General features: G+C 31.5%; 3 protein-coding genes and 1 non-coding gene across 10 annotated transcripts; 1 reads left to right on the top strand and 3 right to left on the bottom strand.

Annotated features, from left to right (window-relative positions):
• Nucleotides 1-2,395: 2,395 nt before the first annotated feature.
• On the bottom strand, nt 2,396-3,880 carry LOC101214208 (NDR1/HIN1-like protein 6). 3 transcript variants are annotated; one of them, XM_031881835.1, is made up of 2 exons: nt 3,669-3,880; nt 2,396-3,379 (listed from the first exon to the last, which is right to left on the bottom strand). In XM_031881835.1, the coding sequence occupies exons 1-2, from the start codon at nt 3,863-3,865 to the stop codon at nt 2,629-2,631; spliced, it is 948 nt and encodes a 315-aa protein (XP_031737695.1). In that variant the 5' UTR covers nt 3,866-3,880; the 3' UTR covers nt 2,396-2,628. The 3 variants fall into 3 exon arrangements, with proteins under 3 accessions (XP_031737695.1, XP_011650715.1, XP_011650717.1); XM_011652413.2 differs by having other exon boundaries at nt 2,396-3,405; nt 3,669-3,841; XM_011652415.2 differs by having other exon boundaries at nt 2,396-3,393; nt 3,669-3,841.
• Nucleotides 3,881-9,863: 5,983 nt separating this feature from the next.
• Nucleotides 9,864-9,935, top strand: TRNAM-CAU. The gene has a single exon. It is a non-coding gene; the product is annotated as a tRNA-Met (tRNA).
• Nucleotides 9,936-10,774: 839 nt separating this feature from the next.
• Nucleotides 10,775-14,307, bottom strand: LOC101213965 (putative glucose-6-phosphate 1-epimerase). Of its 4 annotated transcripts, none has more exons than XM_031883389.1 (9): nt 14,146-14,307; nt 12,939-13,174; nt 12,694-12,768; nt 12,424-12,480; nt 12,176-12,339; nt 11,935-12,069; nt 11,726-11,828; nt 11,480-11,579; nt 10,775-11,373 (listed from the first exon to the last, which is right to left on the bottom strand). In XM_031883389.1, the coding sequence occupies exons 2-9, from the start codon at nt 13,047-13,049 to the stop codon at nt 11,189-11,191; spliced, it is 930 nt and encodes a 309-aa protein (XP_031739249.1). In that variant the 5' UTR covers nt 13,050-13,174; nt 14,146-14,307; the 3' UTR covers nt 10,775-11,188. The 4 variants fall into 4 exon arrangements, with proteins under 4 accessions (XP_031739249.1, XP_031739248.1, XP_004133830.1 ...); XM_031883388.1 differs by having other exon boundaries at nt 14,153-14,307; XM_004133782.3 differs by lacking the exon at nt 14,146-14,307 and adding an exon at nt 13,817-14,115 and having other exon boundaries at nt 12,939-13,225.
• A 3,979-nt stretch (nt 14,308-18,286) lies between these two features.
• LOC101213720 (common plant regulatory factor 1) lies at nt 18,287-23,884 on the bottom strand. Of its 2 annotated transcripts, none has more exons than XM_011652410.2 (13): nt 23,715-23,884; nt 21,839-21,984; nt 21,679-21,741; nt 21,452-21,547; nt 21,273-21,350; nt 20,888-20,929; nt 20,561-20,724; nt 20,352-20,400; nt 20,172-20,220; nt 19,443-19,684; nt 19,241-19,318; nt 18,985-19,110; nt 18,287-18,887 (listed from the first exon to the last, which is right to left on the bottom strand). In XM_011652410.2, the coding sequence occupies exons 2-13, from the start codon at nt 21,899-21,901 to the stop codon at nt 18,675-18,677; spliced, it is 1,263 nt and encodes a 420-aa protein (XP_011650712.1). In that variant the 5' UTR covers nt 21,902-21,984; nt 23,715-23,884; the 3' UTR covers nt 18,287-18,674. The 2 variants fall into 2 exon arrangements, with proteins under 2 accessions (XP_011650712.1, XP_004133829.1); XM_004133781.3 differs by having other exon boundaries at nt 20,561-20,721.
• Between the last annotated feature and the right edge of the window lie 1,837 nt (nt 23,885-25,721).

Here is a 25,721-nt window from a genome sequence, read left to right as displayed (position 1 = left end):
AATAACAAAAACAAAACTCATCTCACACATCAAAATGGTAAAATGTCACAAATACTTATATACGTTTGATACATCTTATATACGTCAAATACACCTAATACATCCATTGATATACTTGATACTTTTTGATACGTTTGATCGATACACTTGATGCACATGATACTCTTTGATACACTCGATACATTTTGATACACACCTGAAACATTATCAATATATGTTGGATACACTACAAATACATTTAATATTATTCACTTATACAATTAATTGACTATATGCACTTGATATGTTTGAAGTTATACTTATACACTTGATATACCATTGATATACACTTGTAAACTTGATTAATATAATTGGTAATGATTCACTTTACTTATATACTTTAACAATATACTGTTGATATGCTTAATAATGATACAATGAGTTACATCATTCATATGCTTAATAATACTCTAATGAACTGCATAAAAATTTGAAAAAACTAAAATAATGTGGTAAGTATATTAACAAACTAATACATATAATATAAATATATTATAATATTGATATACGAAACTGAGACAAAGTAAAACAAAAAAATTAATGTAAAAATAAAACAAAATCATTGAAATCAGATTTAACTCAAAATACACATTGAATAAAGTAAAAAAAAAAATCACAAATGAAGTTAAATTACTCGGATCAACGACTATTATATTATATTTTATATGGCAATTATTGTACTACTTATATTTTAAAATTAAGATTAAGACAAAAAAAAAATAACTTTATAGTATAAGAATAAACAAATAATTAAGGCCTTACGAAATGAGAGAATAAATAAATAATAACTAGAATATTAAAAAGATGAAAAAAAAAATAAGTTATTGAATGATAGTTTAGGAATAATAACAAATTGAAGATAAAGAAGTGAAAATTTTGTCATATTTGCAAAATTATAAAAGAGTGTGCTATAATTGCTATATCATATTTTCAAAATGTTATTTTATACCATTTTTCTAATTTTAATTTTGATTTAAAACCATTTTTGTCATTTACTTACTAACGACGTAGTATTAATTTAAAAAATATTAAGAAATTAAGCACAAAATTGGAGTGTATAGATGAAGTAGTAGACGTAACGTTAAATACTTGTTAACAAAGATTAAGAATCTAATAGACACCAAATTTGAAATTAGTGGCATCTTTCTTTTCCAGTCTTAGAAGTTAGATAAACCTAACAAAAATATAATAATTTGAACATTAATTTCTTTTTATGTTCAATCCACAACTAAAAGAGGGGAAGGAAAAAAAAAAGACATTGTTTGTTAATTAAAAAATGAAAGAAAATAAAATCGCTTCTCTAATAGTTATGAAGTTATAATTAAAAAAAAAAGAAAAAAATTAATTGTTGCAAATTTAACAATTAAATTCAAATTAATTAAGTATGTAACACAATTTTAAAAAAATTACAAATATAATAAAATTTGTCAAATTCTATCAATGATAGACCATGTTGTAAATATTGGTCTATCACTGATATATCATATGAAGTCTATTAGCAATACAAATATATCAGTGATAGTTTTACTATATTTGTAATTTTTTAAAAATGTTGTTATATTTTTAATTATTATTGCTAAAATAGTAATCCATTCCAATTTTCCAAAAAAAAAAACTAAAGTTGTAAAGCCGTAGTCTAATTAACTAAACATCTCATTCCAAGGCTTCAATCATATCCGAATCTACCCAACAATTTAAGGTGCAAAAAGAGACTAAAACTCAATATTAATTAAATGTTAGGTTCCAAAAAACAAATATTTAACACACCAACAACAAACCATAAAAGTAGGCTAGCCAACTTAAAATAATGATCTCTTATATTGACTTTATACAGTGGTATCAAAGAGTAACTATCAACTAATTGAACGTTAGAAAAAAAGATAAACCATCAACCATGGACTCTTAAAAAGTTATACTAATATTAATCTAAATGGTGATGGATGTTGTCATTACTTACCAAAAGAAGGAAGAACATAACAATGGATAGAAGCAAAAAGAAAGTATAAATGAAAAACCTAAAAGACATTTGGATATTATTTTAACGTAACTCAAAACTTAAAATCAATATCAAAAGATTAAACTCTGAGTATTAGAAAAAGTTAGTCGTAAAGGATAATTGAACTAAAATTCAAATATAGAAAGTAAATCTGTAACATGTAACTAAATTGAAATGATTAAATGGATAACATTTACAAAGTTATGCATGTGTATATTTATAGAATTTTTTTTGGTTCTATTTTTGTTTCTCAAACAATTTATTCAAATTCAAACCACGAAAGTTCTTCAATACACTTCTATGTCAAACGATCACATTGTACATTAAAAAATATATGTTAAAACAAAGAAGAAGATCACGAGACATAAAATGATTTCAATTATGATATGAATTATCAACATCTTTCTCTACAGAACAATTATAAAAATCAAAATGTTACCAAAAATTGAGTCCAAAAGCATACCTATATTTTGTTTTTCTGTGGGTAAAAATCAATCGCATAAACTTTTCTGTGTTCATAGAGTTTAATAATCACACTGTAATTACCATCTTAAATTTATTTGATTTAATTTTCTTCTTCTTTCTTTTTTTGGTTACAGAAACCATCGGCGCAAATGAATGGAGCATTTCGGCACGTTCCCTCTGTCCAGACGTTTCAAGCTCACACTTCCGCAACTCACTTCAATCTTTACCGGCGGCATTCTACGGCCATCCACCACGAATCCTATTTTCGTACGTGCTTCCACATTTACCACCAGTTCTCCGGTCCGGTTGCCGGAGTTCAGGTTCCGGCCTGCTCCGTCGTCTACTGTTTCGTTGCTAACCATTGTTTCGATCTTCAAACTTGTCGTGTTCTCCTCCGATTGAATGAAGCTAGGCACGATCATCGATCCTAATTCAGTACGAGTGCCTTCTCCGGCGGCGATTTGAACTTCGATATCGCCGTAATTTAGTGATAACTTTGAGTTAGGGTTCTTGATTTCGATCCGACCGATTGTTTTGGCGTTTAAATACGAGCCGTCCGATTTGTCGGTGACGTTGAATTTGGAGATCCGGAATGATTGAAGATGAACCACAGGGAGTTTGGGCTCAAACCAGAGGTATAAAACGCCACCGACGGCCAGAATTGCGACGATTAAGATCAGTACCAAAAGGCAGAAGAAGCAACAGCATCTCCGCCAGCAGCTCCGTCGCTTCTTGTTCTTCTGGCTTAAAGGCGACGGTAATATCAGTTTCCTCGCTGGCGGTCTCGGCACCGGCAGAGCAATGTGATTCGGATCTTTAAACCCCGGAGGCTTCTGGAGGATAGGTTTCAATGGCGGTGGCTCTGCCATATTCTCTGAACTACACAACAAATTCTTCACGGAAATCTGATTTAATTACAGTAGAAATAAAAAATCAATGCAGAAAACGAGACGAAGAAAAAGGAACCGAATCAATTCAGTTAATCAGTCAAATACATGCATCGCATTAAATAATATGAAATATAATAGAGAATTTCGTTTTCCTTGGGAAAGAAAGAAGGAGAAAATGGAATTCCATCTCATTGTAATGTGGAACTGAACCGAACATATCTCTGGGAATCAGGAGAACGGAAATGATCAAGAAAGAAGAAGAAGACGATGAGTATCACCTTAGAGGCGAACCGGTGACTGAAGACCCGCCGGAATTCCGATCATCCGATGAGAAGAAATTGATGGAAAATGCGAGAGTGAGACAGAGGAGGAAGACGAGTAGTGAGTCTTGTGACGGTGGCGGAAATTTGGGTATGCAATGCCTTTCGATTGATTGCGTCACATAAATTCCAATTTGGTAAAAACATATTATCATATTTATACATTTAATTCGATTATTTTAAGTAGAGCCTTAAATATAATTAACTGATAAAAGTGTGGTTAGAGATTTAAAAAAAAAAGGAATTCGTCCCAAATAGACAAAAAAAAAGAAAAAGAAACTAGTATAAATAATTTATATTTGAAAATTTCCATTTATCAAATTATATGAATTAACTTCTAAGAGATTAAACTTGCATGGGAACATTTTATTCAATTTTAAATTATAGATTTTGGGTTATGTCAATGTATTGTTAATACTCTAATAATTTTCTAATTTGAAATTTAAATTTTTCTCAAGTAAAACAATTATAAAAACCTTCATTAGAATTGTATTTTAAATATATTAATACACAAGTTATAGGCATGTATAAAATTGAATGCCCAATATTTGATAGAAATGTTGGTATCAAATCCAACATGTTTATATTGATATAAGAATTTGAAGGCTAATATATAGATAGGTACAAGTACAAATTTTGGGGGCAATTTTATGAGTTTGTTATTAAATAATTAATTAAAACTTAATGAGAAGAAGTAAATTAGGAGTTTGATAAAAAGTACGTACACCATATAATTAATGATATAAGTGTTATTGTCTATCATCCCTAGAATTTTGTATCCAAATTATCATTTGATACTTCTTTTCAATTTCTTACCCTATTTTACATTCTTAAAAAAATACAACTTTTTAAACACATTATTTAGTTTTTAAAAACATCGTTTCAAATTGTTTTTTTTTTTTAAATACATTTTCAAATATAATATAATGAACTTATTTATAAAATACTGACAAAATAATGTATTTATCGATGTCTCTATCTTAAAAAGATTTAAAGCTATACCTTATTTTGTAAACAAAAATGTGAAAAGTAAATTGAATATAAGCACGTCCATGAGAAATCGTACTCTTTTATGGTTGACATCAAATTTGACCATATGAAGAAGATAAATATTTGTTTGGTTGCATTTGTTTTTTTCTTTTTTAAACGGTGGAATCAAATCCAAATCACCAACTTATTCTTGAATGACAATTCACTTATCTAAAACATATATATCTAAGGCTATAATTCATCCATTATCACTTATTTAAACTTCGATAACCTTTTTTTTCTTTAAAAATTTAAACGTTTTTTTTTTGTTTACGATTTGCATATTTTTCTGAGTATGTAAATTAAAATAAAATTATATTTTAAAAACAATAGAAAATATAAATTTTTTTTGAACATTTTTAAAAATAGTAAAATAAACTAAAATATTTATAAAAGTTATATAAACTTCTATCACTATTTATCAATGTCATTAATAGGAGCATATGTGTCAATAACGATAAACGATAGAATTTGAAATTTTGTTATATTTCGTTAAATTTGTTATTTTTTAGAATTCTTCAAATTTATTTTAGAAAATATAGCAAAATATCATAATTCACTTGTGATGGGCAACAATAGATCAACATACATTATTATTTGTGTCTATCATGATACAAACATACAAATATATTACAGTCTATCCTAAAACAGTGACATTTTGCAATATTTAAAAGCAATGTGTAAATCTTTTTAAAACATTTGATATATTTGAAAATAATGTGTAAATCTTTTCAAAACATTAGAAAAAAAAATAGAGAGTGTTTATAAATTTAGTTTTAAAACATTAAGAACTAGAACCTATTATATATACATGACAAATTTTCAGCTAGTACTAAAAAAATCTATTAATTACAAATATGAGAAAAAACCAACTTCATTTAATCAAATTAATATATATTATTATATATTTAGGGTTGGGAGTAAAGTATTTGAGCATAGAAGTTGGAAGAGCATAAAGTTAATGGGAGAGCATTATTAATTAGAAAAGAATCATGCATCCAACAAAAGAGAAGGATGTGCTGTATTTTGAGCCAAACCAAAACCATAAATGAAAACAAAATAAAAATAAGTTTTCAAAAATAGAAAAAGATTCCGTGGCTTATGGAATAAAGATGTGTCTTATTAATTGCCAAATATGTAACAGACGTGCTCACATGTCCAATCTCTATGCCTTCATTCCTTATTTGTAAGTCCACTAGGAGCACCTTAGCCCTCTGTCACCCCCCATCTTTCTTCTTTTATCCTCCCATCCTTCATATTTTAATCTTTTAAATACACAAATACATATCTAATAATCTACTCTTTTTAACTTCAAATATATAAAACTCTCATTATTATATTATGTCATCAAATTAATGAATTATATTTTTGCTGTGTGTGGTCCTTTTAATCTAAACTCTTCTTATTCATTCACCTCACTTTCATTATGCTGCATGTGTTCTCGTCTCTACCCATCGCCTTTCCTCCATAACTTTGGTCTTCTCTACCACCATCCTTCCCAACAACTTTAGCCGCAACTCCAACCTCCACCTCCACTATTCTTTTAAATTATTTGTGCTTCTTAGTATTTTATAGTTATTTGATATTGGTATACAAAATCAAGCCTCTTTTTGTAATATTTTTCCATATGGTATACATAATAATAAAATTATATATTGTTAAAATTTCTTGAAGAGTTAGTATTTGTTAATGAGCATTGGGTAACACATCATCATTAGAAATAAGAACACTTCTGAACAAATTGTGAAACGCCAGCGAAGAACATTTGTTTTAAGATAGTTCAATTCGTTTGTTTCAATAATATTACCTAAATAGTCTAGGAAATCATTAGTAATAAGATATTGATATGTTTCTATTATTATAGGCCAAAGTGGCCATTTGATCTATACTAATTAAACGTTTTCTCCCTAGTCAGTTATCACTTCCCTTTCTGCCTTTCGAAATCTCTCTTAATCGGGTTCGAGAATCATATAACCTCAGCTTTGTAATTTTGCTATTTTTTCTGAACTAGTTCTGCTGTTTTTGAAACGATCCAAGAGAGGTTTAACTCTTCTTCTGTGTTATTCTATTGTATTGTATGCACCTGGCTCAAAATAGCTTCCATTTTTACATTTTTATATTGTATTATAGTTGGATAATGGATTCCATTCTTACATTTGAATATCTAGAATTGAAGTTCACAAATGAGGGGTCAAGCACTACTGTTTATACACTTTATTCTTGATGCTCTTGTTTCGAAGTTTGAATTCTTACTTTTCATTGGTAACCCTTTGTCTGATTATTGTCATCTCTTTTAATCTCTGCGTTTCTACTGTGTTTGCCACTCGGTATATTTGGATGCTAATTTTAACTTTGTTTTAGTTCTGATTCCATTATCGTGACTGTAGTTAATTCCACTAAAAAGAAGCATGAGTGAAGGTTGGGAGTGAGTTACATGGGTTCAATCCTAAAACAATTTCACGTACAGAGAGAATCAAAAAATGGACAAAGAAGTATTAATATAATTAAAAGATTTAAATAATACGAGGTTGCGTTTCAAAATCAATTGAGATCATACTTTATATATATTTGCGAAGTCCCTTATTGTTTTAACATAAGATTCCCACCATGCCTTCTTAAAATAGTGGCTCTTTGAGTCTACCATTCTTTAAATCGGATCCCAACTTTTTTTTTGGACAGCATGTGTTTAGCCTTTATGGGCTCTGATAATAATCTATACCAATATGAAAAAATATCGCAAAAAATGCATACGTAATTATAGATAACACCAAATTTTATTTTAAAATGAATTGACAATAAGATAGTTTAGTGTATACCATTTAGATTGAAGAGTTTATGGAGGAGATCCAGTTACCTCGCCTGGGTTCTGATGGAAATTATAATGAACCATGACAGGTAGCATTGAGAATACTCTCTTCAGAATATGGTTAGTGTAGAATTAGAACTAGTATATTGCAGGTGTAGTTAATTCATTCGGAAACAGAACTATTTTTAATCAAGTTTATGGCATTTGTTACATTCAGATGATCGTTACAGACGTGTTTAGTTATTTGTCAGACAATGGACGAGTGTATGTAGACACATTTAATGCATTCGTCTATGGTTTTCTTCAATCATATTTAGAGATAATGCTCCTCTATGATTTCGACCTATATCTTTCCTTGTTAGTTTTTATGTGAAGATAGACATTTTGATCCAGAAATTATAATTAAATTTATTGGACATGGCTCTTAATATACTAGTTTTAGTCCAAGTACTTTAGGTGGCTATTCTCTTTTCTTACATTTTTCCTGCACATTTGTCATCGTCTTCACATATATCTATTTTATTTTTGTTTTCTTTTACAAAACTGAGTATTGGAACTTTATTTTCATCTGTTTCGGCTATCTTCTTCGATATGCCTCATTCGTGCCAATAATTTTCTAGACGTTCAATTATTGTTTACTACTCACAACTCCTTTTAGGGTAACAACGATCCTCTTCAAACACAAGGCCAATGGTATTATGGGAAACTTGGCTTTAAATTAGCTACATACATTCAAATACTCAGCAGTTTATCTTTATTTATCTTTCATCAGAATCAGTTTGAATCTTTGTTTTTGTTTAACCTTTTGTTTATTACCTTAGGCCTCATTGGATTTCTTTCTTTACAAGGGCGATTTTTCATCTATATTCTTAATTAAATTCTAAAAACAAGAAGTTTTTAGAAACTACTTTCTTTATCTTGTTTAAAAGGAAACAAGCAAACAAAGAAACTCATGAGTAGAAACGAGTCTTATAACTTTTGGTTTTCTTTTCTTTTGTTCTCTTCCTAGTTCACAAGAGAGCTAATATGAATTGATATAACGATAGGGACAGATTTGAAGAATAGTGCTGGTGGCCCATGATGTCGCTGTAGGCTTTCTTGATCTGTTGTTTGAAGCTTTTGTTCAAAAAAGTTGGCTAAAAATTGAAAATTAATAATGGGGTCTATAGTTTTGTCTCTCCTCTGTATAGTCATTTTGACTGCTTCCAGTTTTGTATTTCTTTCTGTGTTTACTTGAACTAGTCTTCTGCCATTAATTTTCACTTTCATTGATTGTTACACATTTCGCTCATTTGGATATAATGATCGTTTGATACAGATGGATATCTGAAAACTTCATGCAGCTTGCAAATTGATGGCTACAAAGCCGTAGCTATTGATATATCTGGTTTCTTTCTCGTTTTACCTTAGGACAAGCCATTACTATTCAATCTAAATCTACTAATTTCCATCATCATCGTGATATTAATAATAACAACAACATATTGCTATTGATGATGGTTAAGTTATTTGAATTTTCTGCTGTTTTTGTGTAAGAAAATGGCAAGCAACTCGAATATAATATCAGTGCAGTACGTTACTCGAAACTAACTTATGTAATGGACTGGAGATCTTGAGTATAGTATTCTAAGTTTGTGACTTTGGGATAAAGTAATTGGTGCCTCCTTTACCTGTCGTTCTCCCGTTCTTGAATGATGAAAATTTGAAATTTCTCAAATGTAGAGTTCGATTATATAAGGTAGGATAATCGAATCCCTCACATGATTTCGTTGAGTTTTTAACTTTTTAAAACTAATTTCTTTTTCTAAAAAAATCATTTCCTTATTTTTTTTAGATTTTAATTGGAGAAGTCTACATAGTAAAAATACTGAAATACCTATGGATAAAGCAAAAGATCTCTGGAGTTTTTTGGTCCTTATATTTTTAATAAATCTTAATTAAAGTCTCCCTATTGATTTATCAAATTTTGAGAATATATTTACATATTGTATTTACATACATGAAAATTATTATTATTATTTAATCAATTTCAATAAAAATCAGCTTTGATATCCTAACTTTAAGACTTGTTAAAAATACTAAACTAAAATTGAATAATGAAAAATACATAATTTAAAATAAAGAAAATCCAAACTATGAATCCCAAAATAAATTTGTATTTGATTTAAATCAAAAAAACTATATTAAAAAAATTTCTTTTCTGCAAATGTGAAAAAGTTATCAATGTTTCCAGATTTATTTTGAAAATATCTAGAAAATGCATTCGATAACAAAGCAACTTGGGTTTAATAATTTACAATGGCAGTAAGTATCAACGAATCAGAGTGGCGCAGCGGAAGCGTGGTGGGCCCATAACCCACAGGTCCCAGGATCGAAACCTGGCTCTGATAGAGTGGCTTCCGTTCTCTTTTTTCTCTTTTCGTATGGAACCCAAATATCAAATCAATTAAAATGAAGAAGAAGAAGAAATCCATAAACCTGAGAGGAGATGATATGATATCTTTTTACTATACTCACATAAAAAAGAAACACTCTATAGTATTTACTATGATCAAGAAATCAAACGTTGCAAAATATTGAAATTTTAGAGTGAAGATGAAAACTAAAAAATGTCAAAAAAAAGAAAAAGAAAAAAGAAAAAAGGAGATAATATGGGGCTTTTGAATGCAACGTCTATGAATGAGGATAAGATAGTATAAGACTTTCTGAAGATGAATAAAGTCATGAAAAGGAGGCAATGAGACCAAGTAAAGCTCTTTATTCCACAATTTGAGATAAAACCCATTATACCATTAAATAAATACATTTATATTATTTATTTATTTTGTTTATGTATATATTTCAAGTCAAAACTTATCCAATTCACATATCAACTGTTGTTTATAAAGTACAAATTGATTCAAATCCAATACATGCATAATTTCATAAACTACGTCTATTTCAATTGTACGGAATTTACATTATTATAAAAAAAATATATAATAATTCCAAAACATTATTCAGCCTCCACCTACCCAATCACCAAATTGAAGTAAATATGGTGACAATAAGAACAAAAGCTAACAAATAAATACATAGGTTAAATTATTGGTTTTGAGAGCAGTGTGTCCATTATTTCATCTCTGGATTTTAAAAACGCTTCTATGACCGCAAAATTCAAGGACTTTTTAGATTAAATTTGTGATATTAGAAGTTAAGAAGACAAACTTTGAACTAAAAAAATGAAAAATTTTGCAACCAAGATAATAGTTGAAGATCTTCATTAAAGAGAAAACAATGTCTTTATAAGTACACAGAAAGAAGGAAATTTCTGATACTAAGAAAGAAAATAACAAATTCACTCTTCTCTTCCTCTAAAAAACAAGAAGATAGTTTTTGGGGACACGCAGCCATTCTTCAAAAACATTGGCTTCCCAAGTTTCTTGCAGGATACCCCCTTCCCTACATCCTAATTTCATCAATTCCACCCAAAAAATAACAAATAAATAAAAGAAAAATCACCATGTTTGACATAGAGTATCCAGTTCTTCTAAAGCTACGAGAACATTATTTTCAACACAGCATCAACCCTTCTACACCCAATAAAAGTAGTCTGGCCTTGCTTGTGTCTATATGCCCGCGCTTGTGCCCGGTTCGATTTCCTCTACAAGTCAAAAGAGAAACTCGAAGGAACGACGGTGAGTTGCAGTTTCCCTGTCCATTCCTCACCTGGCCTCAAGGTGATCGGTCTCTCTAACGCTGCTCCATTAACACAAAGCATCTGTTTGTATTCTTCGTCGCCAAAATCGACCATTGCTTTTGACTTCTTTTCCCATGGATTCCAAACCACTTTGATACACAAAAAATAATATGAATAAGCCTAAGCCCGTTCTATAGTAATATATCAGGCACAGCACAACTCCTAGCTATTACAAATTTGAATATTATATCTTACCAACATCAGGTAATCCTTCCTTTCTTATCACATAAGTCCGCTTTCTTTCATGATCAAGTACAGCAATTAAATTCGGAGTGCTGACATATACTCGATCCACCTGCCAATCAGAAACATCCAGCATTATAATATGGACAGCTTTGACACCCTTTGGAAAGTTATAAATCAACGAACAAGCCTGTGACTAAAAACACCACTCTTGCATTTGCTGAAGTTCTATTTAAGAACAATAAATACATAAATTACCTCAGATTCAAAGGTTATGGCATCTCCTTGTTCTGTAAAGCGTTCCTTTTGACATAGATTGTCCAAGAAATCGACTGTTTCGAGACCTTCAATTCTCACCTCGCTTCAATGTAATACAGATTCAAAACATATATAAGAATCTATAATTACAAGCAGAGAAATACATAAAGATCAAAGCAAATGAATGATGAGACGCAAACTGAAGCTACCTTATGTCTGAAACCACCAAGTGGGTGTGATAGGCAAATGAGAAACCAAATGGTTTTCCATTTACATTCCTAATTCTAGATCTCAAAACCAGGTCTCCATCGGGTAGTAGAGATGCCCGCAGGCGGAGCTCAAAACTGGAAAGTAAAGGTGTGAATTAAGTTTTTGTGTTCGGAAAATGAAGATTGATTGCTAAACAAATAAGTTTTTGACATTACTAAGAAACTTTATGCATAAGATTACCTATATGGCCAAAATTTCAAATCCTCCTCTGAGGATCTATATAGTAAATCAACAAAGGAGACCCCCTCGATGTCATCTGAGCACATTGGCGGCGGATTATCATCAATTGTCCAGATCTTGTTCTTCACGAACCCATGCTGCTCTAATGATCCACAACTTCCAAACTACAATGATTTTCATAGAAGGCACATCAGGAATGAAGAAAGATTCTTGTAGAAATCAGCAAGTGAACAAAATCTTATACATACCTGTGGGAAACATATGGGAATTCCTCCCCTCATAGCTTTTGGTGCCTTAAAGATTGCCTAAAATTCAAGAAACCACAGCATCTCAGAGAATCTCTAAACAAAACCAACTCTAGTAAAATTTTGTTTTATTCTTCTATCTGCCACAAAAGTCCAAACTAACAAAATTCCAATCAAATCTTCAAACTCTTAATGAAACTTTGCAATCAATCTCATAACAGACAAAACATCCAGTCGATAGTTTCATCAATACAAGAAGAATCAGAAACCTACCTTACTACTAGTGAAGAGAAGTTCTTCCCCTTGCTCATTTCTCCAAGAACAAACTTGTCCTCCATGTAAGCTAATCTACATATCCAAACCCAAAAACCCTCAATCCAGAAGCAGAGATTCAATCAATCAAACCCAAAATATAAGAAAAGGCACAACGATACAAGAACTATGAGATTGAAAGAAGACTGTAATCGGCATTGTGATTTCTTATCAAAACGCCATGAAAATAGAAGAAGAAAACTCACCCTAGCGGAAGCCCCTTTGGGATTTCTAAGCACAACCTGATCAATGCCGTTCCAATCTTGTGTAATCTCAGTCGCCGCTCTGCAATCCCAAACCGGCGCCGAATGCCCCATAAGTTCCTCTCCTTTGCTCTTCTTCTTTCACTTCAAACCCCAAAACTCTTCTCAATTTTCAAAATCAGGAAAAAAAAAAATTAAGCCAACCCCACTTGATTTGTGCAGCTGAAACGGTTGAAAATCTGAAGAAGATACGAATGGGGTTCGTCGATTAGTGGCTTAGATCTACAAAACTGGAAAAGAAGAACTAAACCCAACAGAAAAAAGGCGCAAATGAAGCGACGCAGAAGACGGAAATTAGAGGTAACGCGTTTATGGAAACAGAAAATTCAAAACCGAATAATCAAGACCGTTTCAAATCCATTTATATATAAATATTTTTAAGAAATACCGTCAAACTAGGGAAGAGGAAAAAAGGGTAGATTTTATCTGCATTTATTATGGTCTATTTCGAAACCTTTTTCTGAATATTCGCCAAATCCACCGTTTAAAGAAGAAAACTGAATTCCCATTGAAAGGCCTTCGAAAAAGGCCAACATACAGACAGCCCAGATAAACATTTCCCTTTTCCAAGAGACAACAAGACATACAGAGATCAAAATTTATTCAAATTCCATTCCAGCAAGAAATGATTCCAATGACAGAAATTTGAAACAACCCCAGATGATTTTCAGTTCCTAAAACCCAGAAATTGACACAACCCATCAAGAACATGGAATGTAGATTCAATCAAATGTACATGAAAAATGGTTGGAAAAAAAAAAAAAAGCTGCAAATTTTATTCACTTGCAGAGATCTAGGACATGGAATTGCGAGAAACATACCTTTCTCGGTACTCCTTTTTTTTTCTTTCCAATCTCTATGAAATTTTAAACAAAGACTTGGAAATCAAAAAAAAAATTGAGTTTTGTTATTTAGCATTTCTTTAAGGAGAGCCATACAAAATCCGAGATTATAATGACCGCTAGAGGTGGAAGAAAGTAGAAGATAAGACACCATAACATGTTTCCTTTTCGTCCTTAAAATATTCAAATAAATAAGAATAAAGCAAATCTTAAGATTCTTTCTACTCAAAGCTACAAATTATTCAGACAAATTCATAAACTAACATAACATTCTATGGTTATAGTTTCATCAAAATTTAATACTTTACATTTAACCTTGTTTTAAAGGACTGGACTCGATGAAACTATGATGGATTTTTTTCAAAAAATGTCAAATTTCGAACTTTCTTTGGAGGATTTAGAATAAATTCCCCAGACCCATATTCGAGTTGTTTAAATCAACGTTTCGTTACTTTTATTATGATTTGAATAACGAAGATTGGAAAGTTTGATGAAGCTATAGTAGTTGGCGAAATTCTAATGAAAAATTGACATTAAGTGATGTAAAACTTTTTTTTTTTCTTTATGGTCGGGCTGAAAATGGACCTTTGGGGAAATTGGGAATGTGAGAATATCCATTTCTTTCTTTCTTGTAAAGAAAATTTTGTATTTTTAAAGAAGGAAAAAATTGCAAGTTTCGTCTTTTTATATGTTAAATAACTAAACCAATGACATTTTTTTAAAAGTAATATTTAACTTTATTTCTAAAACCTATGTAACCTATAAATTTTAGGTTGAAATATAATTTTAGTTAGTACACTTTGGGACTTTCAATTTTTTAAATTTCATCAATTTTGGTAGTTTATTATACATTAGTTTGTCTTTTATATATATATATAGTCTTTTCATTGTAAATTTTGAAAAGATATTCATATTGTACTGTTGCATCAAATTTTAACAAATATCAACTTTGAATAGTTAAATTTAATATTTATAAAAAAAATAAAATTAGATAATTAAAAATACAAAAAACTACAATTGAATAGCTTAACAATAATCATCATCACACTGTTTTCAAAAACTACGTTGTTATTTCGTATTTCAATCTTTACATTCCATATAAGGTATGCACTCTTGAGTAAAAATTTTGAGATTTCAATTAATAGAAATTAAATCTTAAATATATTTAGACCTCATATTCATGTAAGTTAAGTCGAGAGAATTCAAGATATTAAATTGGACTCTAATCAACCAAATGTAGAAAAGTGTCGACATTTACCAATTTGGATTGACCTAATATGGATGAACAGTCAACTCTGACTCGATTTGATCCAACATACACTTTCCTAGAATCTCTAAGTTTACCACATATAAATAGTGGAAAGGAGGAACCTGGCTCCAAAATACTATAACAACTTTTCAATAATTGTTGCATCTTTCACCAACTCTAAATATTTGTTAGTGAGTAGTTGCAAAGCAAAACACTAATGTGTAAATTTTTAATTTGTATATGTAAACTTCTCTCAAATCTCTACTAAAGCCGTGTTGATTTACCTGTGTCATATTTCACACATCAATCAATATCAATTTACTGTTAGTTACGTCATGCATCTTGTTTGGACCAATTTAAAATGTAGTCACAAACTTAGTAATTAAATTAAATTGTCGATCATAATATGTAACTCAACTAGTTAACACAATTTGAATAAAAAGATAGGTACGATCTCCTATCAAATCCATTTAAATCTCCACCTTTCTTTGTTTTGATGAAAAAAAAAAAACAATACCTATTTAAAGGTTAGGATTCCTTTAACAAACATAAGATTTTGGGTTTTTCCAAAATCATACTTTGTTTTCTTCCCAAATTTGCTACATTTCGTTTTCATATTTCTTAAGCTTAAGATTTGAATTGTTATTCAAATTTCAAATAACTAAACTAAATAAATAAACCATTAAATGGATGTGGTAAATTGCAACTTTAAATTTCTACTAGAAATATATATATATATAAAAAAAAAAATCACACATTTTAGTTTCCGAGTTTTAAAACCTAATTTATAAGACTCGGAATACGTTTACAATTTTGTTTCAATTTGATTTTGAGATTTTAATATTTGCACTTTTAACATCCGAGTAGATACTTAACTCACTTTCAATATTATATTTGACATTGATACTTATTAGTTCATTACAAAATAACATCTATTACTAGTTTGGGACAAAAATTATCTAGAACTATAATAACTACATATTGCTGCGGTAAATACTATTTAAAAATCTATATTTAGCTATTGTAGACACTATTTTAAAACTCTTAATTTGCTATTGTATTTACTATTTTCTACATTTTTTACTATTTGACATTCATCATTTTTATACTACTTGATACAATGTTTATTGTTTTCTTATCAAACTAAAATAGTTTACACATCTAACTTTAAACTAAAATATTCTACATTTTAAACATAAGCTATAATAATTTAGGATTATAATAATCCACTGCCCCCAAACACTTCCTAATTGATGTTGCAAAAAAATAATAACTATTCGTAATTCTTTAATTATTGTTGAACAAATTAATAAGCTTTTTCCAAAAAATATAAAGAAAAAAATCAAACTATTTACCTTCCATATGAAAAACCACTAAAACACAAAATTCATATCAGTATTTCTGCATTGAATATGAATATTTTGTAGATTTTTGTCACAAGAACTTATTTGTTACGTTTAGATTTGCACCCAATTTAAACGATTCTTTTTAGATTTCGAAGATTCTTACATTTTACCCATATTTTATATATGGTATTTAGATTTGAACCAAAAAATAAAAGAAAAATTTAAAAAAGAAAAAGGCGGTAGAAAAAGAAATTGAGAATATGGAAAGAATAACAAACGTCAAATATAAAAGAAAAAAAACGATTTCATTAACTTTTTTTTTATTTGGTTATCTTATATATTTTGATTTTGATTATGTTTATGAAAACTTACCGATAAAATACTAAATACCAAATTGAAACTAAACAAATAAAATTACTTTTTCCAAAATACTGAATTTAATATCTAAAAAAAAGTTAAATTATGAGTAATTTGAGGGGTTTTTTAAATTATATTTTTCGGGCAGGGGCAGGTCTAGAAATGGGGCATAGAGTGGAGAAACGGTCGGGACCGGACTTGAACAGATCACCGTAATAAAAGCGTGTGAGAGATCCCAACTCGGGAACCGAACCCAACTCGTGAATCACGCACGCGCCACCAATTTTCAAATTTCACCACGACCCGCCTTTTTTCTTCTTCTTTTTTCTCGGCCCACGATGAGAATTATGGGCTTCGTCTGGGTCTGTCCGTCGTTTATGTGAGCCCAAATTTGCCAGGCCCATATGTGAAGTCTAAAGGACATTTTCTCTTTTGCTTTTCTCTTTATTTTTGGTGTTGGATTAGTTTTTTATTGTTATTTTCTATATTAAAAAAAATGATATTCGGAACCATCACTAATTGTGGAGGATGAAGATTTGAACATTTAATTTCAAGAGGGGTACTACTTTTAGTTACCACTAAGATCTATACTTAATTTGACGGACACAATTGTCTGCTGTACAATTAAAATTGAGATTGGAATTTATGATTTCTGAAAAAAGTGGGTTCTTTAAAGCCCCTCATGGTATATCCATTGATTGAAGTTTCTATTCGGAAGAATGAAACTTCCTAACCACTGCAGTTTTAACTCCTATAGTCCTACTAATAGTAGTCCATAGTCCACTCTTTGTTGTGTTGCAATGCAGTCATGAAGCACAAGAAGATTTTACACGTTGGTGTGGATTAGGTAGTCTGTCAACATTTGTTCCTCCCCACAGTGCTTTCGGACTAATAGATGCTCTTTTCCTCAAAAACAAGAAAAGATCGTCTTCAACATAATGTGGTTAATATTGTTGATTGTCTTTTCTTCAACCCAACCAGAAAAAACGAAAAAAAATCTTTCTGTTTTTCAGACTTTGCTTTTACCCTTCAACGTCCCCTAGTGCTCTTTTTTCCCCCTTGAACAAAATTAATATTAAAAATAAAAAGATATAACAGTTATGAAAAAGGGAGGATCCAACTTTCTACAGGTAGAAGAGAAGATTATAAGAATAACCATTTGATCAAACTCACTTTAGCAAAAACAATGATGGTTCGACCAATGGATGTGGTAAAAGTAGTTGTAGTTAAAATTCAGATAAATGTTGTACAAAACTATTTACCTATAACAACTTACATTTCTATCTCTTAACTTTTAGTCTAAACTCTCAAATTAAATGTTCAAAAAGGGCTTCATTTTATCACTTGGTAGAACAACTTTTCCGATAATGCATAAACAAAAACATTACAACAACTTCTTAAAACTCCTGAATAAATAACTCAACTCTCCATTTTTGTAGTCACCGAGACGTGAAGTGGTAACAAGAAGCATATTTCCCAAGTAAATCGCAATTCATGTATAAAAAGGCAAAAAAGGTGTAATCTTTAATTGAAAACACATAGAGGGTTAAAACTTACAATCCAGGAATTGATGAATATCATGTGGCACGAGGTGCGCATAGAGATGTAAAGCTAAAAATCTCTAATCTCCAACGATTACATCAAATTGTTTGTAAAAGTTGCCAACCCCAATGTTCTTTTATCGTTACACATAATAATAATACAACTATTCAGCAAACTAACCATTAAAATTAGAGTCTGCTCTTTCTCACAGACAATCCTATTCAGTTGTTTTTCATTCTTTGTAACTTTTCTTTTTTTTCTTTTTTTTTTTGTTAGCAGTAATTTTGGGCTTGTAATATGCCAAAACCACAGAAAAAAAGAAACTGCAATTAAACTGGTTCTTTTAGCTAGCAGCAACTGCATCCGCCCTTGGACTCGTGTCCAAGAGCTGGCGCAGTTTTGCACCCGAACTCGAGTTTTTCTTGCAGATCATACTTTCTTCGCTAATGCTTTTATTCACAGGTCCTTTCATTTCTGCGCTTACAGGTTGTTGCATTTTCTTTTCATTCATGTCTAATGCTTCTGATCGTCCTGATTGAGCGTTTTTTAGTTTTTCCTGTAAAGTTGTAAGGCAGATTATATTGTTAGCAATTTATAGATTTGATTCTGATGAGGAAAAACTAACGGGTACATCAAAGAGAGCAGTAGAACACCATAAGTGTAGAGTTCTCTTTCTTGAGTTTGTCGGAATTCTCTGACAATCTACTTATTTCAGATCGAATAGCAACATTCTCTGCAGTCAGCGAATCAACTTTACGAGCTAGTTCTTCTGTTTCAGCCTGATGACAATGGCAATAAAATTATATTAGCTTTGAATGAAATGACAGTTGCGGGAAGACAAAGGGAGGCTGGCGACATTGTAATTCAATATTAGAAAGTGAAGTGATTCTTAGACAAGTTGCAGTCTACCTGCTTCCTTAGCCTTGACCTCCTAGCGGATTCTCTGTTAGACTGTTTTCTCCTTTCCCGTTTTAGTTCTTTTTCATTCTGCCCAGAATATGAAAAGACATCAATTTAAGCAATGCATAACTAAAGGTTAAATCGCACGAAATTTGTCTGGAAACATTAAGCGGTGTGTTGAAAACCTAGAGCTCCATTTCCAAATGCATACCTGGAGCCAAACTTCAGAAGGCAACACTGAACAAGGTGGAACGGTAGTTGGACTTGTCATAGCGTTCATACTGGAAGAATTTCTCAGTTCCAATGCAGTCGACATTCCAGGAGAAATCACAGATCCAAGTTTTCCAGTAGCATTAGTTGCTTTGGTTGTGCCCAATAACTTGTTAGAGCTTTCATTCATTTCAGCAGCAGTAACAGGACTTGCTTGTGGCTCAATTTTTGCATCCTTACCACCTGCAATATGAGACTGAAGTACTCAAAATCTCTAACAATGGTGTACAAAAGCATTCGAGGCTTATAATTCAATACTTGGCGTAATCGTGAAAACTAGCAGATCATTCAGAAATTGAATCTGAACATGATAAATATGGAGTCGGTTAACATGTTACATGACTCTAGAACTTACATGGCAACAAAGGGTCGATCATGCTCATGCATGAAAAAAAAGAAGATATCCTCTCTTTAGAGGATTCTGAAAACTTTTAATTAACTAGGAGCACATCTTTCAGATGAGATTGGGTGTTCGTGGAATTCCAAATATTGCAAAATTTCTAAGGTGTACTCGTAGCTCATTAAAGAGGAAAATATAATTATCACAAACAATGATTAGTCATGTTGATGTAAATGGTTAAACCAATAACCAATTTGAAATGTATTGTTCATTGGGCAACAGTCAACACCATATCTCATGAAAGGAAAATACTTGGTGGTGGAGTCATACCAGTGGTAGGTGTTCCCTCACGGCTTCGTTTCCTTTTGTTGTGATTTGCCTAAACATAACACGAGGTAAAAGAAATCACGATTTTGAAAAGCAATTATTCATTACGGAGTGATTAAAAATAAAGCTATAAGATGTTAGCTTAGATGAACCAAAAATTCTTTTCTAGCCATGAAATCTTACCCCAGCAGTAGTTCCATCACTTCCATCACTGGAACCTTCAGTTTCCATACTGTTAACATGACAGAATGAGATATAAGTTAGGTGAGTCACAAGATAAATATAAGTGAAAAAATGTGGGACAATTTAATATTGAAGAAAAGCACTTTGGGGTTGAACAATAAATTCTTAACAGGAAATTAGAAGATGGCAATTAGATAAGTTTGGTCAACCTCTCTGATTGCCCATGCTCAGCTCCCCCTTCAGCACTCTCAGTGCTAACATTGCCTATGGACATTGCCAGGCCATCAAAACCTTTCAGTTTCTTCATTAAACCTTGACTGCTATTTCCAGATACCTTTGAAGGTGTTTCAATGCTCAAAGGAGTTGCAGCCTGCTGTGAGCACCAATGTGTTTTTTGTTAATATTTGTTCTTAGGTGGCTTAAGCAGCTAGGAGATTCTATCACCTCCATTTCATACTTTTTCATAATATTTACAAATCAAAAACATGTGATTTCAACAACTCAAATACAAACTCCAGCATGAAGGCTTCACTTACCGCAGGTGATGAAGGAACACCAGGGGCATGTGAGTGTGGTCCCTGCATTGATTTTAAAACAAAATGATTCGTCAAGAAATGCTCAATGATTAGTGAAAAATGAGAACCATTCCACCTTTACAATAACAAACAGCTTAATTCTAATCGGCAAAAGAAAATCCAATTTAGAGATGGAACGCTACAGATAACCCATCTATGATTGAGTTCAGATCACCAAACACGAAGCTTATCTAGGAATAATTAGAAAAGAAGTAAAGAATGTTGGTTTCTGGTTGAGAATTTCAACAAGGCAGAGAAAAGACAATACCTAAGCTACTTCTCAAGAGTAAGAAGACGGTTATGAGTAATAACAACTGTGAGGAATCTAACAAATATACGAACTTACCACAGAAACTGCAGGATGGGCATAAACACCTCCATGAGAATAGATTGCTGCATAAGGAGTACCATATGGAGGAATCATCTGGTAAAAAGAATTAACTTTCAGTCAAACACAATCCTTCCCCAAAGTATAACATGAAATAAAAGCTTCATTGTTTAATCCCTCCAATAGTTAATAACTACCTGTGGTGGACCCCACATATAAGGGTGAGGAGCGTGACCTGAAGCCACAGCAGAGTTGTAGTATGGTGGAACTGCAACTCTGGGACCATAATATGCCTGAAAAGGTGGCAAATACCTTCAATTAGCCATAACAATCTAACCGTTATAAGCTGATCAAATAACATGTTGAGTGAATATTTGAAACAAATGGGTATAGTATAGTATAGAAGGCAGCTGCCTAAGCGAACCTGCATGGCAGCCCAATCAGGAAAAACATGAATACTGGCTGAATTTGGTACACCATTCTGATCCTGTCAATGTATAGAAAGAGTCATTATCCAATTCGAGAGAACTCAAAATAGGTAAACATTGCTCTCTCTCTCAACGAAATACTAGCTAATCACATACCGGCGGCGTTGGTGAGGATGGTTTTTCAGTCTTCACAGACTTCGCCTCTTCACTAGTTCCCATGTTACAGATACAGCTCAAACTGGACAATTTAACTGACTGTTAATATGACAGACCTTTGGCACCGATTATGATCAGCTGGGCAGCTGCATGGATAAGCAATCCAAAAATTAGGAAAGCGAAGAAGAAAATAAGAAATCAAGCACGAAGATTTTAGAAATGTGATGAAAATACTTCGTTTTTAGTCTTAATTTGAACTGGCTATCAGTTAGATTGAAGATAGAAAGGAATGCTAAATTGAACTAACACGTGGAACACGGATAAGAACCAGCAATCAAGAGGTCATGAATTTTAAAGTCTCTCTCCCCAGAAAGAATGATTTTAAAGTAACAATTTGGGTATTTTAAGATATTGAAGGGGGTTCCAAACTCACCTAGGTTTTCTTTTATTCAAAAGCTCGTCTCTAAATCACAAATAGGTTGTGCGCTTCATCTTCCAAATTACATCTTGGAGTCTCACATAGTATTTAAAAATAGAACTGACAGTACTAAACCATCCATGTGTTTTTTTTTTTTTTTTTTGGTATTTCAAGATCACAGAACAGGGTGTAGCTATCCTTCAAAGCAACCACAAATGCTTTGTCTATAAGGGGACTTCTTTACAAGACAACTTGATACCAAATACTTCTCATAATTATTACTATTGCAGTTAATTTTAATACTCATAAGCTGCCGCAGGCCAGATAAAGGTTTTTTTTTTCTCTTCATTTTCAGTACAGACAAAGCTCAATTTAATTAAACTATCTAGAGCCTGCTGAATTAAAAAATAATATGTTTATACGATAGTATCAGGTAGTCAAAATAATTGTTAGTGCTCATTGCCGCGAAGGTTTTCAACAAAAAAGAAAAAGTTAAAACATTTATTTTTAAAAAGAAGAAAAAAACAACAAAGTTGTAAAAATACCACATCTGCGGAAAGGGGAAAAAACGTAAGTATCTATCAATCTGTAGACACAAAAGCGCGCAGCATACAGAGCAGGGAAAAGGCCCTCTGGGGAAAAACCAATTCACAAAGGGACACATGTGGAATTTCAACAAAGAAGGGCTCGATGATGATACCGAATTCGAACTGAAAAGTAAATTCTGGAATGCTAAATGACGAAACTGCCCCTCCAAGGAAAACTAATACATACGAGTCAGAGAAGAAAGAAAATGAGGGCAAGAAGCTAAATTCTGTTACAATTACGAAGACCCCCGGTTGGTTGCGCGAGTGATTTAAAATCTGGAACATTTGCAGTTTAATTTTAACAAATTCACGTTTCAAATTCTCTTATTTCATCAAATTTTGCTTCCTCCTTCGTCATAAAAATGCAGAATCGAATCAAAAGGGCACAAGGCCGAGAACACAATCCGAACTGAAACAAACGACTGAGAAAATTCGGAGAGACTAAGCAACAGAGATTCGGAAGAAGAGTAATTGCAAAGATCCAGCTGAAACAAACTTATACCCTCGGGATTACAGTTAGAGATGAAGGAAAAAGTCAGTCGTTTAAATTCCCAACGCCTACAACCAGAAAACAATAAAGTTTTGCAGTTGTATAATTAAAGTTAATTTTTCTCAAACTTTCTCTCAGCAACAAACTACAATACTTCAACAATTAAATTCAGACTTCAAAATTCCACAATTAAACCACTCCGTTCTCCATTCCCTAGCAAACAACCACAACTCAAGACTTCAAAAAAAAAAAAAAAAAAGTATAGTAAATGCACAAGAATTCTCAAAATTCTTCAAATAAACTTCAGTTGTATAACGATTAGGTAAGGTTTATGAATCGTAACCAGAAGAAGAGAAAAAAACGAAAGAGAAGATTCCATACAGCTTGAGCTTCAACTAACTTCGATGGCGAAAACAGCAGCTTGAATCCTCTGCATTATCTCTCGGGGAAAAAAAAGCTCTTCAAAAGGGGAAAAAAATTTATCGGAGAGAAAGGGAGAGAGAGAGAGAAATAGAGAATGAAAGTGGTGAAGGGAAGAGGAGAAGGGAGGCGGGGGAATGAGAGAATTGAGAAAGAGAAAGAGAGCGCCAAGGCACCGTCCACGTCACCATACACGTGTCTGATAAATGGAAAATGTATACGTATACCGTATATACGGGGGTGGTGGGCTAAGGTGGTTGTTGAGCTGGCCCCTCGAGATTCGTGCACCCGATTTCTTTTTTATTAAAATTAATTAATTATTATTGTTTATTCTGACATCACCTCCTCCGTAAACGTGTCCATTCAAGATTCGATCTAGTCGTCTCCAATGGGTCATGGGCCCCGGCCCGGCCCAATAAGGCTGACGTGGTGGCTAAAGATAGTTTTATTAATTAATTAACACGATTTAAAATAACTGCTCCACGTTTGTACGCCAGCAAAGACCTTTCGAGTTGGCCATCGGCCACTCATCCGACGGTCTAAATTGAGTTGTTTTATCTTTTTAAATAGGATTTGGAAAAAAAAGGGGAAGGGAGGAGGCGAGAGGGGTTTTGGATATTTTATCGTGATTAGATTTTGATTTTTCCTTACTTTTCTTTTTTTCTTTTTAAATATTTTATTCAAGCGTTGAACACGTGGTTTGATTTTACTGGAAACGTACAGCAATGCCCACCTGGAAAATACCTCCACTTCTTTTTTCTTTTTATTGGAATTTTATTTAATTTCTTTCTTTCACTCTTTAACTCACGGGATTTTTCACCTATTTTTCTTCTTCATATTTACCTTTCTTCCGTTTTTGGAATAATCTCACCTCCATATGCCATATGGGTCCTTCGCCTTCTTCCTCATTTTAATTTCAATTTGTTTTTTAAAACTAGCTTCTTCAATTAACTCTTCTCATTTCCATATCCAGATTTTGTATAAATATTAACTCTATTAAAACCTATCTATTCTTTCTTTTTCTTCTTATCTTACTCAATCTCGTCAACAATAGTATATAGATTTACCTTATTTTTTCAAATGTTAACTAGTAAATCTATCCAGAAACTTATATATTAGTTAAGATTTTGTATGAAATTTAAAACACTCCCATGTATTTCAAAATTTTGGTAGAACCTCCACATTCAAACTACTTAAGATTTCACCAAAATAGTTCAAATAATCGATAAAGTTTAAATGCTATATTTTAAAGATAATCTCAATGTTCTCTCTAGTGAGAATCACAAAAAATAAAAAGTACATATAGTACTTTTCCATCCCCTCAACAATACAAATTAAAAAATATTTTATTAAAATTTTAATTTTGCATGGTGAGGAGATAGAGTGACGTTGATAAGTGCACTATGCACTAATCATTTTCTATTAAATCTTAGTTACACAATTTGATGAAAAAAATATTGATTTTAAAGTATATATGAAAAACACATACACATCTCATTTTAAGTAAGATTATTTATAGATTATTTGTTCAGAAATTAAGCTTAATAGGTAATGTTTAGTCCGCACTTTATTTATTTTCTTTAAAAAAATAAGTCAGTTTTTTTATTTTTAAAAATAAAAAAGTTATATTAGTGATCCGCTTGCTTGTCTAATATATTGAAAAATTTGCTCATATATCTATTAATATTGAAAACACCTTTAATTAATCTAAAAATATTGTTCGATTTATCATAATTCAAAAAAGTTGTGGCAACGTTGAATACGATGGTGATTGTTAATAATTATTCTATTTAGAAAAGAATAACAGCTATTAATTTATTATTATCGGACAAGAAAGACTATTCATTTGATTAACTTCCAAAAATATATATCATACGTTAATAATTTCACTTAAAGTGTAGCTTCCAAAACTATATTATTGATAATGCATAGTAGACAACTTTAAAATGCATGTTTAAAGAAAAGAAA

The sequence above is a fragment of the Cucumis sativus genome, chromosome 3 (genome assembly GCF_000004075.3).
Source record: "Cucumis sativus cultivar 9930 chromosome 3, Cucumber_9930_V3, whole genome shotgun sequence".
Taxonomy (NCBI): Eukaryota; Viridiplantae; Streptophyta; class Magnoliopsida; order Cucurbitales; family Cucurbitaceae; genus Cucumis; species Cucumis sativus.
The sequence above is the reverse complement of the archived record's forward strand: the minus strand, read 5'-3'. Positions and strand labels throughout refer to the sequence as shown.